The 13,816-nt window shown below is 42.1% G+C and overlaps 1 protein-coding gene across 10 annotated transcripts in view; it reads right to left on the bottom strand.

Moving 5' to 3' along the window:
- The window catches only part of LOC146490539 (stonustoxin subunit alpha-like), a 164,984-nt gene that overhangs the window by 21,602 nt on the left and 129,566 nt on the right, over positions 1 to 13,816 (bottom strand). For 8 of the 10 annotated variants that reach the window (XM_085152996.1, XM_085152995.1, XM_085152992.1 and 5 more), the window contains 4 exons: positions 8,496 to 8,780; positions 5,874 to 7,665; positions 1,164 to 1,337; positions 768 to 941 (listed from right to left, as the gene is read on the bottom strand). In XM_085152996.1, the coding sequence (XP_085009122.1) occupies positions 768 to 941; positions 1,164 to 1,337; positions 5,874 to 7,665; positions 8,496 to 8,780 (2,425 nt within the window). The remainder of the gene's footprint in view (positions 1 to 767; positions 942 to 1,163; positions 1,338 to 5,873; positions 7,666 to 8,495; positions 8,781 to 13,816) is intronic. The other 2 variants (XM_085152999.1, XM_085153003.1) reach the window with 2 other exon arrangements.

Below are 13,816 nucleotides of genomic sequence, written 5' to 3'. Positions count from 1 at the left end.
GAGGAAGTAACGATAACACTCTGTGTGCTCTCTGAATTTGTAATGGTGTTGATGGTGGGATGGCGAGATTCTCCCGGAGTAGCTTCTCCACAAAGTGGGCCATAGATGGAGCTCCCGATTCTGCTCCCTCCGGCACCCCGTACAGTCTGAGCGACTCCCTCCTCGATTAAGCCTCCAGTGATGGTAGTTTTGTTTGAAACTTTTCAGGCATTGTTAATATCTCAGACAAAATCTCGTCTGCGTTCTGGAGCTTATCTTCGTGTTCAGCAACCCTGGTTTCCACATCGTTAAGCCGCGCATTGGCTTTATCCAACTTACCCCTTATTTCCAGCAGTTGCGCTTTCGTGTCTTTTTGAAATTCTTTTACCTCTTTCCCAATGCCTCTCAGTTCTTTCAGTATCAGCGTCAAACTTGCTGGGTCATCCTCATCTTCTGTCTCAGAATCCTCGCGGCTAGTAGTGGGAGAGTGGCCTCGGCTAGCCCCATAGGGGATAACATTAGCCCCTTCTGTTAGCTGCACGTTGTCATCTTCCACGTTTTCGAACGTTAACTTCTTAGCTCTTTTGTTATTTCTGGATGTAATTTAGGCCCCTTTTTCCTCTTTATGTGCACTTAGATAGTGTATTAATTTACTTGGGGCAGTTTTAATACGTTTCAGTCGAGAGCTCTCTTACTAGGTTGCCATCCCCACGAGCGCCGGAACCGGAAGCCTTGAAAAAAATGTTTAATTGGTTCATTTTAAAAAACAAAATGTCAATTGATCTGACCTCAGAGTATTTAGTTTACAGTTTAAACTTTGTAGTCCAGCAGACAGAAACTTCACTCCTGAATCCTGCACATTTTTGATACTCAGGTCCAGCTCTGTCAGAGTAGAGGACTGAGAGCTGAGCATTGAGGACACAGCTTCACAGTTTTCCGCTAAAAGTTCACAGACGTTGATTCTGAAAATGAAAACATGAACAAAGACTGATGTTAAAGTGTAATCAGGGTGCAATAACTTATCTTATATTTTAAGAATCCTTGTTGTTTTATGCTGAGCAGATGTGGTATGAAACAACAGTAAATTGATCAAGTTTACCTTTACTGTTTAAATTGCTGGATTTATTTTCTCAGTTAAAAACAAAACAAAACAAACAAACAAAAGAATACAAAATCGGTCAGACCTCAGAATATTCAGTTTGGCTTGTGGGCTCTCCACTGCAGCAGACAGAAGCTTTACTGCTGAATCATTCAGTCTGTTGGTACACAGGTCCAGCTCTCGCAGACTACAGGACTGGGAGCTGATGACTGACAGCAAACGTTCACAGCCTCTCTCTGACAGGTTACAGCTGCTCAGCCTGAAAAAAATAACAAGAACAACAAAACAATAATATTTATTATCAAATAAAATCTCTTTATATGTTGAACATTAGTAATCAAATGTGTACAAATGAGTACACTACAATGCACAATTAAATAAAAAAAGTTCAAGAATTTAAGTGTAACAGAAGAAAAATATTTCAAATTAAACACAATTATTCCAATGTATGTAAATGGAAACCAGTGAATTGCAGCTTAATTTAGTGACAGTAGTTCAGTGTCTGCTGGCACAGGCCTGTGAGTACTGCAGTATTACAGTTACTACAGTACTGCTGGTCACTTTATTAATTCTAATATGTGTATTACTCTAAATGTAGTTATAAATAATGTATCACATCCTGGACTTGGTGCAGACTCTCGTTTCATCTTCTGTCTAAAAGCTGCTTTGGCTCATTCCCCTTTAAAGCCCCTCTCTCCCTAAAGGCCAACTTTATTTTGATTGGATGATTTCATAAAGCAAACTGAAGGGCAGTAGCCAGTTATCATGAGCTCCATCTCCTCCAACTTCTGGTTTAGAATTTATAAGAAAGTGTAAACCTCATAAAAACTCGTCTTGATGCATGCTCAATCATCAAGGTTAGTAAATCCCAAAAGTTGATTCTGTTCATCTGGACGTAGCGCTTTCAGTGGGAGAAAAGTTTCGTCACTCATCCAGGTGACTTCTTCAGTCTCAGCTGACTGCAGGTTTCCAACCCTATAAAAAGGACATTTGCATAATGACTGAAACCAGCCCACTGAAGGAACAATAGGCTGGGAGGTCAGTTCCTTGGTCATTAGGTTTCAGTCATTATGCAAATGTACTTTTTATAAGATTGGGGAAAGCTGCAGTTAGCTGAGCCTGAAGAAGTCACCTTGATGAGTAACAAAACGTTTCTCCCGCTGAGAACGCTACGTCCAGATGAACAGAATCAAACTGTGGGGGCTCATAAAATCATGATTAGAAATCTTCTCAGATGTATTTTTAAATTTTAGATCCACAGCAACAAAGGTAATGTCAGGTAAACACTAGCTGTCTGAAACTGTTCCTGTTAAATGTGTGTATAAAGGAAATAAGCTGAAATACAGAGACTGGATGGATCTGTGCTTTGACTTTGACACCAAATATTTCTTCCTGTTAAAAGGGAGTTTTTCCTTTCCACTGTCGCCAAAGTTCTTGCTCATCGGGGGTCATATGATTGTTGGGTTTTTCTCTGTATCTATTACTGTACGATCTACTGTACAATATAAAGCGCCTTGAGGCGACTGTTTTTGTGATTTGGCGCTATATAAATAAAATTGAATTGAATTGAATTACATCCCATTTCAGGTACCTGGAACCTGAACCTTCTCTGGAAACCTGGGATGCTGGGATGATCTTTTGCTTACCTATCTGCTCATCCTCTTTCTTTCTGCTCGCATGATCATTTCCTGGTTGAGTTTGTAAAGACTTTTGCTCAAGACCTTCTTGCTATGCGGCAACAGTGCTAACCACCGTCCGCTGTATTTTTTCAGTCATTAAATCAAACCATGAAAGATCAGCTTGCTTCTCGTGATGAACCTGTCTGTTTTCGATTCCACACCAGGGTCTGCCCACTGGTAAGTTCAGGGATAAGGGTGGAGGATACTCACACAAACAAAAAAAACCCAGATTGCAACTCTGTGCAAGTGTCTGTGCTAGTTAACCAGACCTTTCAGGCTCTTGTTCAATCAGAACCTCATAGAGTCTGAGTAAGCGAGACAGTTAAACATCCCTCAATGTGCCCTTAATCCGACCATTCCCACTGAGTCATTAAATAACCGAGTGTCCCCTCAAATAACTCACCGCACAGAGCCTGTCACCCCTGGTAATCAGAAGAAAACACCTTTTTTTTCTTTTCATGCACCTCACAAACCACTCATACTCGGGTTTCCTTGGCTAGAATTACATAACCGACACTTAGACTGGTCAGGTCAGAGGGTAATCAGTTAGTCTGTTCTGTCATTCAAATTGCCTTGTTTCCGCCCATCCACCGTAACCTGTGGAACCATCAACCAACACTGAGACCGTTTTAGATCTCTCCTCTGTGCCCACCAAATGTCATGATCTTCAGGAAGTATTTAGCAAAAGTAAAGCGCTTTCACTGCCACCTCAAAGACCACATGACTGCACCATAGAACTACTCTCTGGCTCCACCCGGCCTTCTAGCTGGCTGTATAACCTGTCTAGACCTGAGTGGAAAAGTACATTAAGAAATCCCTCGGTGCAGGCATAATCCAACGATTGCAATCTCAAGTTGGAACTTCTTTTTTGTGGGGAAAAAGGATGGCTCTCTGGCCATGCATTTACTTCAGGGGCTTCAGTGATATTACCATCAAGGATAAGTACCTATTACCTCATTAGCTCTGCTTTCAGGCCATTTCACAGCGCTACAGGGTTTACAAAACCCCACCTCCGCAACGCTTACCACTTTTTCCAGATCAATCAGGGAGACCAGTGGAAGACCGTTTTAAACATGCCATTGGGGGACTACGAGTATTTGGTCATGCCGCCTGGGTTAACTAAAGCTCCCGCAATGTTTCAAGATTAGTTAACGATGTCCTCCGGGACTTCCTTGACAGGTTCGTATTGGTGTATCTGGATGATATCCTCATTTTTCCCAAAACCTGCGAGGAACATCAGTCTCATGTCCATGCTATTTTTCCAACGTTTGCTGGAGAATAAACCTTATGTCAAAGCAGAAAAGTGTGAATTCCATTCCTCATCAATAACTTTTTTCGGTTACATTTTGGCACGGGGGCAGGTGAAGACGGATCTGGCAAAAGTGAAAGCTTTCACAGAGTGACCTACCCCTTGTACCCATTGTAGATTCCAGAAGCATCTCCAATGGGTTTTGGGAATAGCAATTTTTTATAGACGGTTCATTTGCAACTATAGTCAGATAGCTGCACCACTCAAGTCTCAACATGCATCTGGTCCCCCAAAGCTGAAACTGCATTCACCAAACTGAAGTATCTGCTCACCACGGCACCTTTTTGGTTCACCCTAATCACAGTTATCATTGTAAAGGTGGACACATCAGAAATTGGAGAAGGGAGAGGCAAATGATGTCAATTGAAAGAGAATGCTATTTTTTTTTGGGGGGGGGGGGGTGTCATGCTGCCGTCATGGTCTGTGTGAGCGGCTGTGATTTTCCACTAGACTCTGGTTTATGCCCTTGGGCGAAGCCTGGTCAGCCTGTCCATTGTCCACAGTAATCTACTAGGCTGAATATAACATCAGCACTCTCAACAACTCTGCTAACCTCTTAATCCTCGGATCACCTACTCACCCTTGCAGTTCAGTCACGTTTTCCTGGATGCTGGTCTTCTTGATTCACTCACAGCCACATTAATGCCTTTCGTCTCTTAGACTTACTGGACCACTTTGCCTGGATTCAAAGCTAACAAGTACTCACCCAGACCTCACCACCTGCCTTCCCCAAGTTGCTTTCTAACTGCTGACAAGTGAATGGTAAATGGACTGATTCTTATATAGCGTTTTTCTACTCTTCCGGAGTACTCAAAGCGCTCTATACAACATGCCACATCCACCCAATCACACCCATTCTCACAAACACTTTATCTGAACTTAGTGCTTTCTAAGTACATTCACACACATTCATACTCTGATGGATGCATCGGAGAGCAAGTTGGGGTTAGTATCTTGCCCAAGGATACTTGACATGCAAACTGGAGAAGCGAGGGATCGAACCACCAACCTTCCGATCAGTTGGTCAGATCAGACCAGCTTTACCTCCTGAGCTACAGAAACCCCAAGTAAGACATTGAAGATAACCTCGTTCATTTACTGTAACCTCCACCAGTGATCTTTCTGATGATGCTCTACCTCTGTTAGAGTGACTCAGATTACCATCAACCAAGACCCATTTCCGGAAACCTACCATAGAGCCCACTTCATGCTCACAGCTTCAAGTACTTGACTTCCACCATAGTTCACAGTTCATGTTAAAAATTCCAAGTGTCAAGTTCCTGTGTGTAAATAAAGCCTTCACATCTAGTAATATTCAGTTCCTTCACCTTTGTCTGTATTTTGGGTTCACCATGTTGTTCTGGCCACACCGAGGTAACAGATTTATATTTGAAAAACAGAGAGACATTGGGGATTGCAATAAAGATGAGACACAAACCAGACCTTAAAATAAGAACATCTGAAAAAGATGTAGGTGCAGTCTGGTAGCTCAAGTATTTGCTTTAAAAAAACTCCTGGTTGTTGGAGACAAGTGAACAACTTGAGGATAATAAACCTGTCAGAGGGGCTGAAGGATCAGAGCTCATGTTCTTATAGGCTGGATCTGGATTGTACTTTGATTTGAGTTAAAGACAAAAATATTTCAGAAATGCTGACATGTCCTGCTGGAGAGAAATATTTAAAGTATCATATTTGACTAAGTGACTATTTTTTAATTTTTCTTAAAAGGCAGTGTACTTTGAACTGAGCACCTCTGATTTATTTCCCATGATTTTAAGAATGAAGCGATGAGTTCATGTTTACTTACAGAGCTTTGTTGGAGGCTTTGACCACTGGCAGCAGCCTCAGAAGAGCCTCCTCTGAAGCAGAGTATTTCTTCAGGTCAAACACATCCAGATCTTTTTCTGATGACAGTAAGATGAAGACCAGAGCTGACCACTGAGCAGGAGACAGTTCATCTGTGGAGAGACTTCCTGATCTCAGGGACTGTTGGATCTCCTCCACTAGAGAACGATCATTCAGTTCATTCAGACAGTGGAACAGATTGATGCTTTTCTCTGCAGACAGATTCTTACTGAGCTTCCACTTGATGTACTGGACTGTTTTCTGATCGTTCTTTGAGCTACTTCCTGTCTGTGTCAGCAGACCTCGTAGGAAAGTCTGATTGGTCTGCAGTGAAAGACCCAGGAGGAAGCGGAGGAACAAGTCCAGGTGTCCATTTGGACTCTGTAGGGCCTTGTTCACAGCACTCTGGTAGAAGTGTTTCTCTGCAGATTCTTTTGTGTCAGAGTTCTTGGGGGTTGTTTGTTCTTCCAGCAGATTTTTTCCAGAGTTGATGAAGGTCAGATGGACATGAAGAGCAGCCAGAAACTCCTGAACACTCAGATGGATGAAGCAGAACACCTTGTCCTGGTACAGTCCTCTCTCCTCTTTAAAGATCTGTGTGAACACTCCTGAGTACATTGAGGCTGCTCTGATATCGATGCCACACTCTGTCAGGTCTGATTCATAGAAGATCAGGTTTCCTTTCTGCAGCTGATCAAAAGCCAGTTTTCCCAGATACTCCATCATCTTCCTGCTCTCTGGACTCCAGTGTGAATCTGTTGCACGACCTCTATCATACTTGACCTTCTTCACTTTGGCCTGAACCACCAGGAAGTGGATGTACATCTCAGTCAGGGTGTTGGGCAGCTGTCCTCCCTCTCGAGTTTCCAGCACATCCTCCAGAACTGTAGCAGTGATCCAGCAGAAGACTGGGATGTGGCACATGATGTGGAGGCTTTGTGATGTCTTGATGTGGGAGATGATCCTGCCGGCCTGCTCCTCATCTCTGAATCGGTTTGTGAAGTACTCCTCCTTCTGTGGGTCAGTGAACCCCCTGACCTCTGTCACCCTGTGAACATACTCAGGGGGGATCTGGTCTGCTGCTGCAGGTCGTGTGGTTATCCAGACGTGAGCATAGGGAAGAAGCGTCCCCCTGATCAGGCTTGTGAGAAGTACATCAACTGTGATGGGCATCGTAATATCAGTCACACTCTTAGTGTTGTCGAAGTCCAGAGGAAGTCGACACTCATCCAGACCATCAAAGATGAACACAACCTGGAAGTCTTCAAAGCTGCAGATTCCTGCTTCTTTGGTTTCAGTAAAGAAGTGATGAACAAGTTCCACCAAGCTGAACTTTTCCTCTTTCAGCACATTCAGCTCTCTGAAAGTGAATGGAAATATGATCTGGATGTCCTGGTTGGCTTTGTCTTCAGCCCAGTCCAGGGTGTATTTCTGTGTTAAGACTGTTTTCCCAATGCCAGCCACTCCCTTTGTCAGCACTGTTCTGATCAGGTCCTGTCTTTTGGGTGTGTCTTTAAAGATGTCTTCTTGTCTGATTGTTGTTTCTGGTCTGTCTCGTTTCCTGCATGCTGTTTCAATCTGTCTGACCTCATGTTCATCATTGACCTCTGCAGTCCCTCCCTCTGTGATGTAGAGCTCTGTGTAGATCTGATTCAGAAGGGTTGGGTTTCCTGCTTTAGCGATCCCCTCAAACACACACTGGAACTTCTTCTTCAAGACAGACTTGAGTTTAGGCTGACACTTCTGAAGGGCATCTGACTCAAAAAAAGGAAAAAAAGAAGGAAAAATACAAATCTGGTCTGAAGGAGCTATGTGATGTACTTTGGCCTTTGTTTAACCTATCAAGTTTTTAATATACTCATTCTACCAGAAATCAAAAAGGGGCTTCAGGAATTCCTAAATGTAATTCCTGAAAACAGCCACATTAAATGTTTTGAACCTACACATCTGCATTGCTTTGCAGCTTTTCATATGTACCTGATGCCAACATGTGCAGGCTAAACAGGTTTCTGCTTTCTGTGCCTCTTCTCCAAACTTTGTAACCAAAAATAACAACACTGAAGAGTCATAATGTACCCCACTGCTATGTTATTTAAAGAAGCATCTGAGAGAGATTCAGTAATTCACATTTAATTCTTGTCATAAATTACAATGGCGAAAGATAATGTAAAACCTTTCTGGCTACAATTTACTTTATTATATGTAAATGTGGCACTTTTTTCATTAAAAATTTAAGTCAAATGACCGATGCTTAAAGAGTGTCCTCTTGTTAGAGAAACACTGTGACTTTTCTTTTTTAAGGCAATCAGTTTGCATGGTTTTTAAAAGTAAAGAACACTTGTGTTTAATTAAATACGGCTCACATTAGATCTAAGTAGTTTCACAGGTTTATGATGGTCATCAAAATTCCTCCATGTAGTTTAAAAAATACATTTGCAGGCATTTACCAAATCCAAACATTCGTCGTAGAATGACATACTTGCCCTCTCCTTTTTCTTACAATGAATTCTGAGGTTTCACTTTAACATCTCAACAAACTGCAAGGTGACCATTTTTATTCATGGTATATGATACATGACCTCACCTTGTTGAGCAGATGGATCAGAGTTTAAACGCAGCTGAGAGAAAAGAGAAGGATCTTTGATCTGAAGATGTTTGATTGTTATCTTGCATGCTTTGTCTCCTTTTTTCCTCACTATGTCAATTAAGCTGCGTGCCTTGTCTGCTCTGAGTGTTTTCCCCTCCAGTATCGATTCTTCCTCCAACTTATTTAAGACACCATCACTTACAAGGGCCTCAAGGAGCAGTTTAAGGATTTCTATTGTTACCCTCCAGACAAAGGCTGACCGCACCCTGGCAAGCTCCTCCTCTACAGAAAGAAGAAAGAGACATAAACATGCTTCTCAGTCAAAATCATGTTAAAAATACAGTGGAACCCTGACTTACGAATACCCCATTTAACAAAAAATTCAAGTTACGAAGGCACTGAATGGCAATATTTCTGCCCGTGGTACGGCAAAATGCCCGTGTAACGAAATCCGCTGGCTCTGATTGGCTGAGCCTGTAATGCCCACAAGGCCTTCCGAATCATGTGACAACCCCTTGGCTTCCGTACTCGTGCTTCGCTGTTCCACTTGAACGACGTATTGTTGTTCTAGTTAGCAATTAGCCTATAGCCTATCGTTCAGCATCACCTCACTCAAAAGGTGCAATGGCTGTTTCGACTTAAGAAAATGTTCGACTTACGAAAGACCCTCGGGAACGGATTAATTTCATAAGTCGGGGTTCCACTGTATTCTAACTTTGTTCAATTAACACTTCAACATCTCATCAACAAATACTGAATTTTAGGGTGTGTGGGGTTAAAATGATGCCAGCTTAAAATGAAACTGAAGAAAAAATTGAAACTGAAAAATAATATTGTAACCGATACACAGATGATCTGTATAGCATACAGCTGTTCTTGTCACAAACAAGGATGCAGTGGACTCAAGAGAAGACTCAATTGCTCAAACTATGTACAATTTATTGAAAGGAAAAGGAACTTAAATAAGACTGGGTGTAACGTTGAACACAAGGAGAACATGGGCGGGAACTTCTGCAAACACAGGAGAAAGGTTTTACTGATCTGGAAAAAAATTAAAGGGCAGAGGTGAGTGGTACTAGCGGAGAGTCTTGTGTTTACTTGAAAACACTGGCTATTAGTCGGGGAAGGGGTTGCCATGGGAGCGTCCCAGGGATGGTTGAGAGTGTGGGGAAGCTGGTCCAGGTTCCAAGGTGTCCAGGGGAGTTGAATTATGGGCTGGAAGGCAGGCAGAGGAGAAGGTGAGTGTGAAGTCCTAGGGTTCTAGGCAGACTGGAGAATGGGAAGGAAACAGAACCAGTGCTGCTGATGAATCTGGAGAGCACAGGAGACGGAGAACACATTAACCCATGATCCAGGCACACAGAGTCCAAAAACAGAGGAGGCCAAGTTTACCACGGGTGGTAGCAGGACGAACTGGCGAGGAGTGGCAGGCAGCGCTGGCTTAAAAACCCTCTAGATGGAGGCCCGGAAATTGAAAGCAGGTGATGAGCTGGCCAACTCCACCCCAGGAGATGGACAACAGGAACCTGGACCACACCCGACCAGGCACTCCCACGGCAAATGACAGTTCTATATAGCTATACAGACGGCAGACGTGGGTCAAGTATCCAAAAATTGTACTCAAGTAACAGTAGACTTACTTTAAAATATTATTAGTCAAGTAAAAGTGAAAAGTAGTCGTCAAAAAAGTTACTCAAGTAGGAGTAAAAAAGTACTTGGCGAAAAGACTACTCAAGTAGCGAGTAACTGTTTGAAATGTCCGATTTATTTTATAAATAAATGCTATCAGACAAACAAAAATAAATAAATACATATACAAATTTTAGTATTTTCAACAGTTATATATGTAAAAAACTCAACAAAATAAGACACAACAATTCTAATTTCCAGATTTCAGTTTTTCACAACATAAAGCTTTTTTCACCAATACCTACAGTAAATAATATAAATATATAAACAGTGCAAACAATTTCCAGTGACAAGATATGCTGTAAACTTTATATTCATTTTTGCTCCAAATGGCCCAGCAGCCTCAGAGAAAACATTAGAATGAGGCATCTTCAACATATGTTCATACAAGGCAGCTCAGTTTACCATAAATTGTATGGGTGTGCATCTATTTCTGCATATTTAGCAAAATGTTCAATTTCTTCACTCAGTGAGGTGATGGTTCAGCTTCAGCAGCAGTTTGCTCTCAAGGTTCTTTCTGTGAAGCTGTAACTGTTTAGCAGTGAACAGGAGTCCTGCATGACTGAGTCCTTCACAAGCTCCAGATGCAGGAAGAGCTGTATTGACTTTGATCGAGAGCTTCTTGATGTGAGGAAAGCCATGCAATAGAGCCACACCTCCAATGAATGGAAATGAAAGGTACCTCTCCAGCTCCCCTGCTTCTGGCTTTCCTGACCCCATGGATCCATCATCTTCGTCAAATAGGCCGCTGTTTGTGCTGGCCTCATCCAGCTCTGTGTCTAGGTGATGTCTGATGAAGTGGACACCTGTGGAAAGATGTAAGCTTTTCAAAAGGTCTGGTCATTATAGTGCTGTATACACTGCCAAGCTGCGGATGTTTGGCAAGAAAATTTGATCACACTGGAGATGTTTTTACTAACTCTTGTTGAAAAACAAAATCTTGTCATTCATATCCCGCATTCTAGATTAAGTTTAAAATAAGAATGCGTGCAAGTACGAACGTGAGAATTACGTATATTGTAATAGGTATATTGTACCTACATGATAGTATATTGTACAAACATGAAAAGTATATTGTTAGTACAATATATATCTAATATTGTTAGAACAATAGTATACTATAATAATAAACTTTTCAGGTTATAATGTGACATAGCTCTATTTTTCTTTTGCCTGGGTGGCGGCTCTACGCTTCCGTACTACGCTTCTGTATCCAACGCTTTTCAATGTGGCCTCACAAAATTATTATGACTACAACAACCATGAAAAGAGTTGGATGGACATTGCTACTCAATCACAGCTGCCTGGTCAATGTTTTTATTTATTAGTAATTTAGCAAAGTTGATGGTGTGTGTGTCTGTAAGACAGAGAGAGGGAGAGCGAGGGACAGATTTTGTATGATAAGCTTCATGTTATGAATGCACAGTTTAAGTACTCAGGTCACATCAGAGCATCAGGCCATATAGTGTGAGACCCTGCATCGTGACCTATGAACTTCTAACCTCTGCGATTTAATTGTATTGTTTGAGCAGGAGCTGAATAACGTGACTGAAAGAAATCGCAGTGTTTGCCCAGCTTAATGCAGACTGTTTAAGCTAAACAAGCTGCTGTTTCACATAATAAACCCTGTCAGCCGCAGTATTGCCTTCTGTTTTAACAGTTAAAGCAGTAGAGACGAGCTGTTTACATGTGCGTGGAACTCTAGCTTGTTTAACCATGCTAGCTGTTAGCTTATATCTCACACTAGCTAACCAACGAGCAGTTAAAAAGACAGCTGACGCTGCACAAAACACCCACAAACTTATCTCACTACAACGTAGCGCCGAAAATATGACTCGCGGCTCGAGCTCGACACAGCGTCTGTAACATAAGACTGACATCCAGCTAACCACAACTAAAAAGATATTTAGAGAAAACTTACCGTTTCCTCAGGTTACACGAGCTGAGTTGTTTCACGCTGAAAAGTTGGGTTTTTTTGGCTCTCACTGAAGATACAGCTGTTCTTTTGTGCTGCTTTTAAGTGAAACATTCTTTGTATGTGAAGAAAATGCTGTTCATCCTCTTCAGCTCGAGCGTAGACGACTGGCTCTGCCATGTTTTCATGTGTTTCTTCTTTCCACGTGTCTCTACTTTGATACGCTTGGGCGGCGCTGCCCGCCACAGTTTCAAACTGGTCATGTGACTGCATGGCCACATCTGATTGGTAAAAAAGTTACAGGAAACTCCACCGGCGGCATGTTATCCAATGTGTTAAACTAATTATTTTTTTAAAGTAAAGAGTCGAATTTTGGAAATGTAGCAGAGTAAAAGTACCGTTTCCTCTTCACAAATGTACTCAAGTAAAAGTAAAAAGTATCGTGCAAAAAAGGTACTTTAAAAGTACATTTTTTTTCCAAAATCTTACTCAAGTAAATGTAACGGAGTAAATGTAACTCGTTACTACCCACCTCTGCAGACGGGCAAGTATACAGGTATACTATGAACAAATATACATATATAAAGATGAAGCACTGTGAGGTAAACAGATCTACAGAGTGCTATGAAAATATCTACAGTAGTGGAAGCATTGATCTCTGAACAGACTATAACAGTGTACACACTATAACAGAGACTACACCATGTCTGTGTCCTAAAACTACAGCAGTAACCAACGTGGTGAATGTTGATAATGAAAGGATCATGGTCACTGGGAGGAGGAGTGTAGAAAGGTTAGGTGAGTGTGGATGGAAAGGCTCAGCGGGGACTGAGTTCAGTAGGGTGACAGCTGTGAGGAAGAAGCTCTTCCTAAACCTGCTGGTTTTAGTCTGAAGGCTCCTGTAGCGCCTCCTGGAGGGGAGGAGCTGGAGGGGAGGAGCTGGAGGAGTTTATTGGCAGTATGAGAGGAGTCTGAGAATGATGCGTGCTCGGCATAGACATCTCTTCTTGTGGACATCCTCAATGGCAGGAAGTGGAGTCCCTGTGATGTGTTGGGCGGTTTTCACCACCCGCTGCAGTGCCTTGCGGTCAGCAACAGAGCAGTTCCCACACCAGATTGTGACACAGTTGGTCAGGATGCTCTCTATCACACAGCGGTAGAAGTTAACCAGTATGTCATTAGACAGGTGGTTCTTCTTCAGGGTCCTCAACAAAAAGAGGCGCTGATGGGCCTTCTTGACCAGGCTGGAGGTGTTAGTTGACCAGGACAGATTCTCAGAGTTGTGGATTGCCAAGAACTTGAAGCTAGAGACCGGTCCAAGGATGGAGTTGGATCCATACTAGGGCTGCCACAAACGATTATTTTGATAGTCGACTAGTCACCGATTACTTTTGCGATTAGTCGACTAATCAGATCATCATCCATTGGACGTAAAACTACAGCTTATTGCACCAGCAGCATCTGCTCTTATATAACTATCATTAGCTTACAGCTTGAAGTGTTTAAGGTATGTGCTAACTAAAAATAAAGACAAGATGATAGTTTATTAAATTTTAATGAAATTTGCAGATTGTTTCGGTGAAGTTTAATAAACCCCTTGCTATCTAAAGTATAACAGGACACCGGAGTAAATTCTCCAGCATCTCACACTTGTGATAATCAGCTGTCTGCTTGATGTTTATTCAGCTGTGTAACAACTATAACTTTAATCTCA

Source organism: Neolamprologus multifasciatus, unplaced genomic scaffold (genome assembly GCF_963576455.1).
Source record: "Neolamprologus multifasciatus unplaced genomic scaffold, fNeoMul1.2 chr03_unloc_1, whole genome shotgun sequence".
Taxonomy (NCBI): domain Eukaryota; kingdom Metazoa; phylum Chordata; class Actinopteri; order Cichliformes; family Cichlidae; genus Neolamprologus; species Neolamprologus multifasciatus.
The sequence above is the reverse complement of the archived record's forward strand: the minus strand, read 5'-3'. Positions and strand labels throughout refer to the sequence as shown.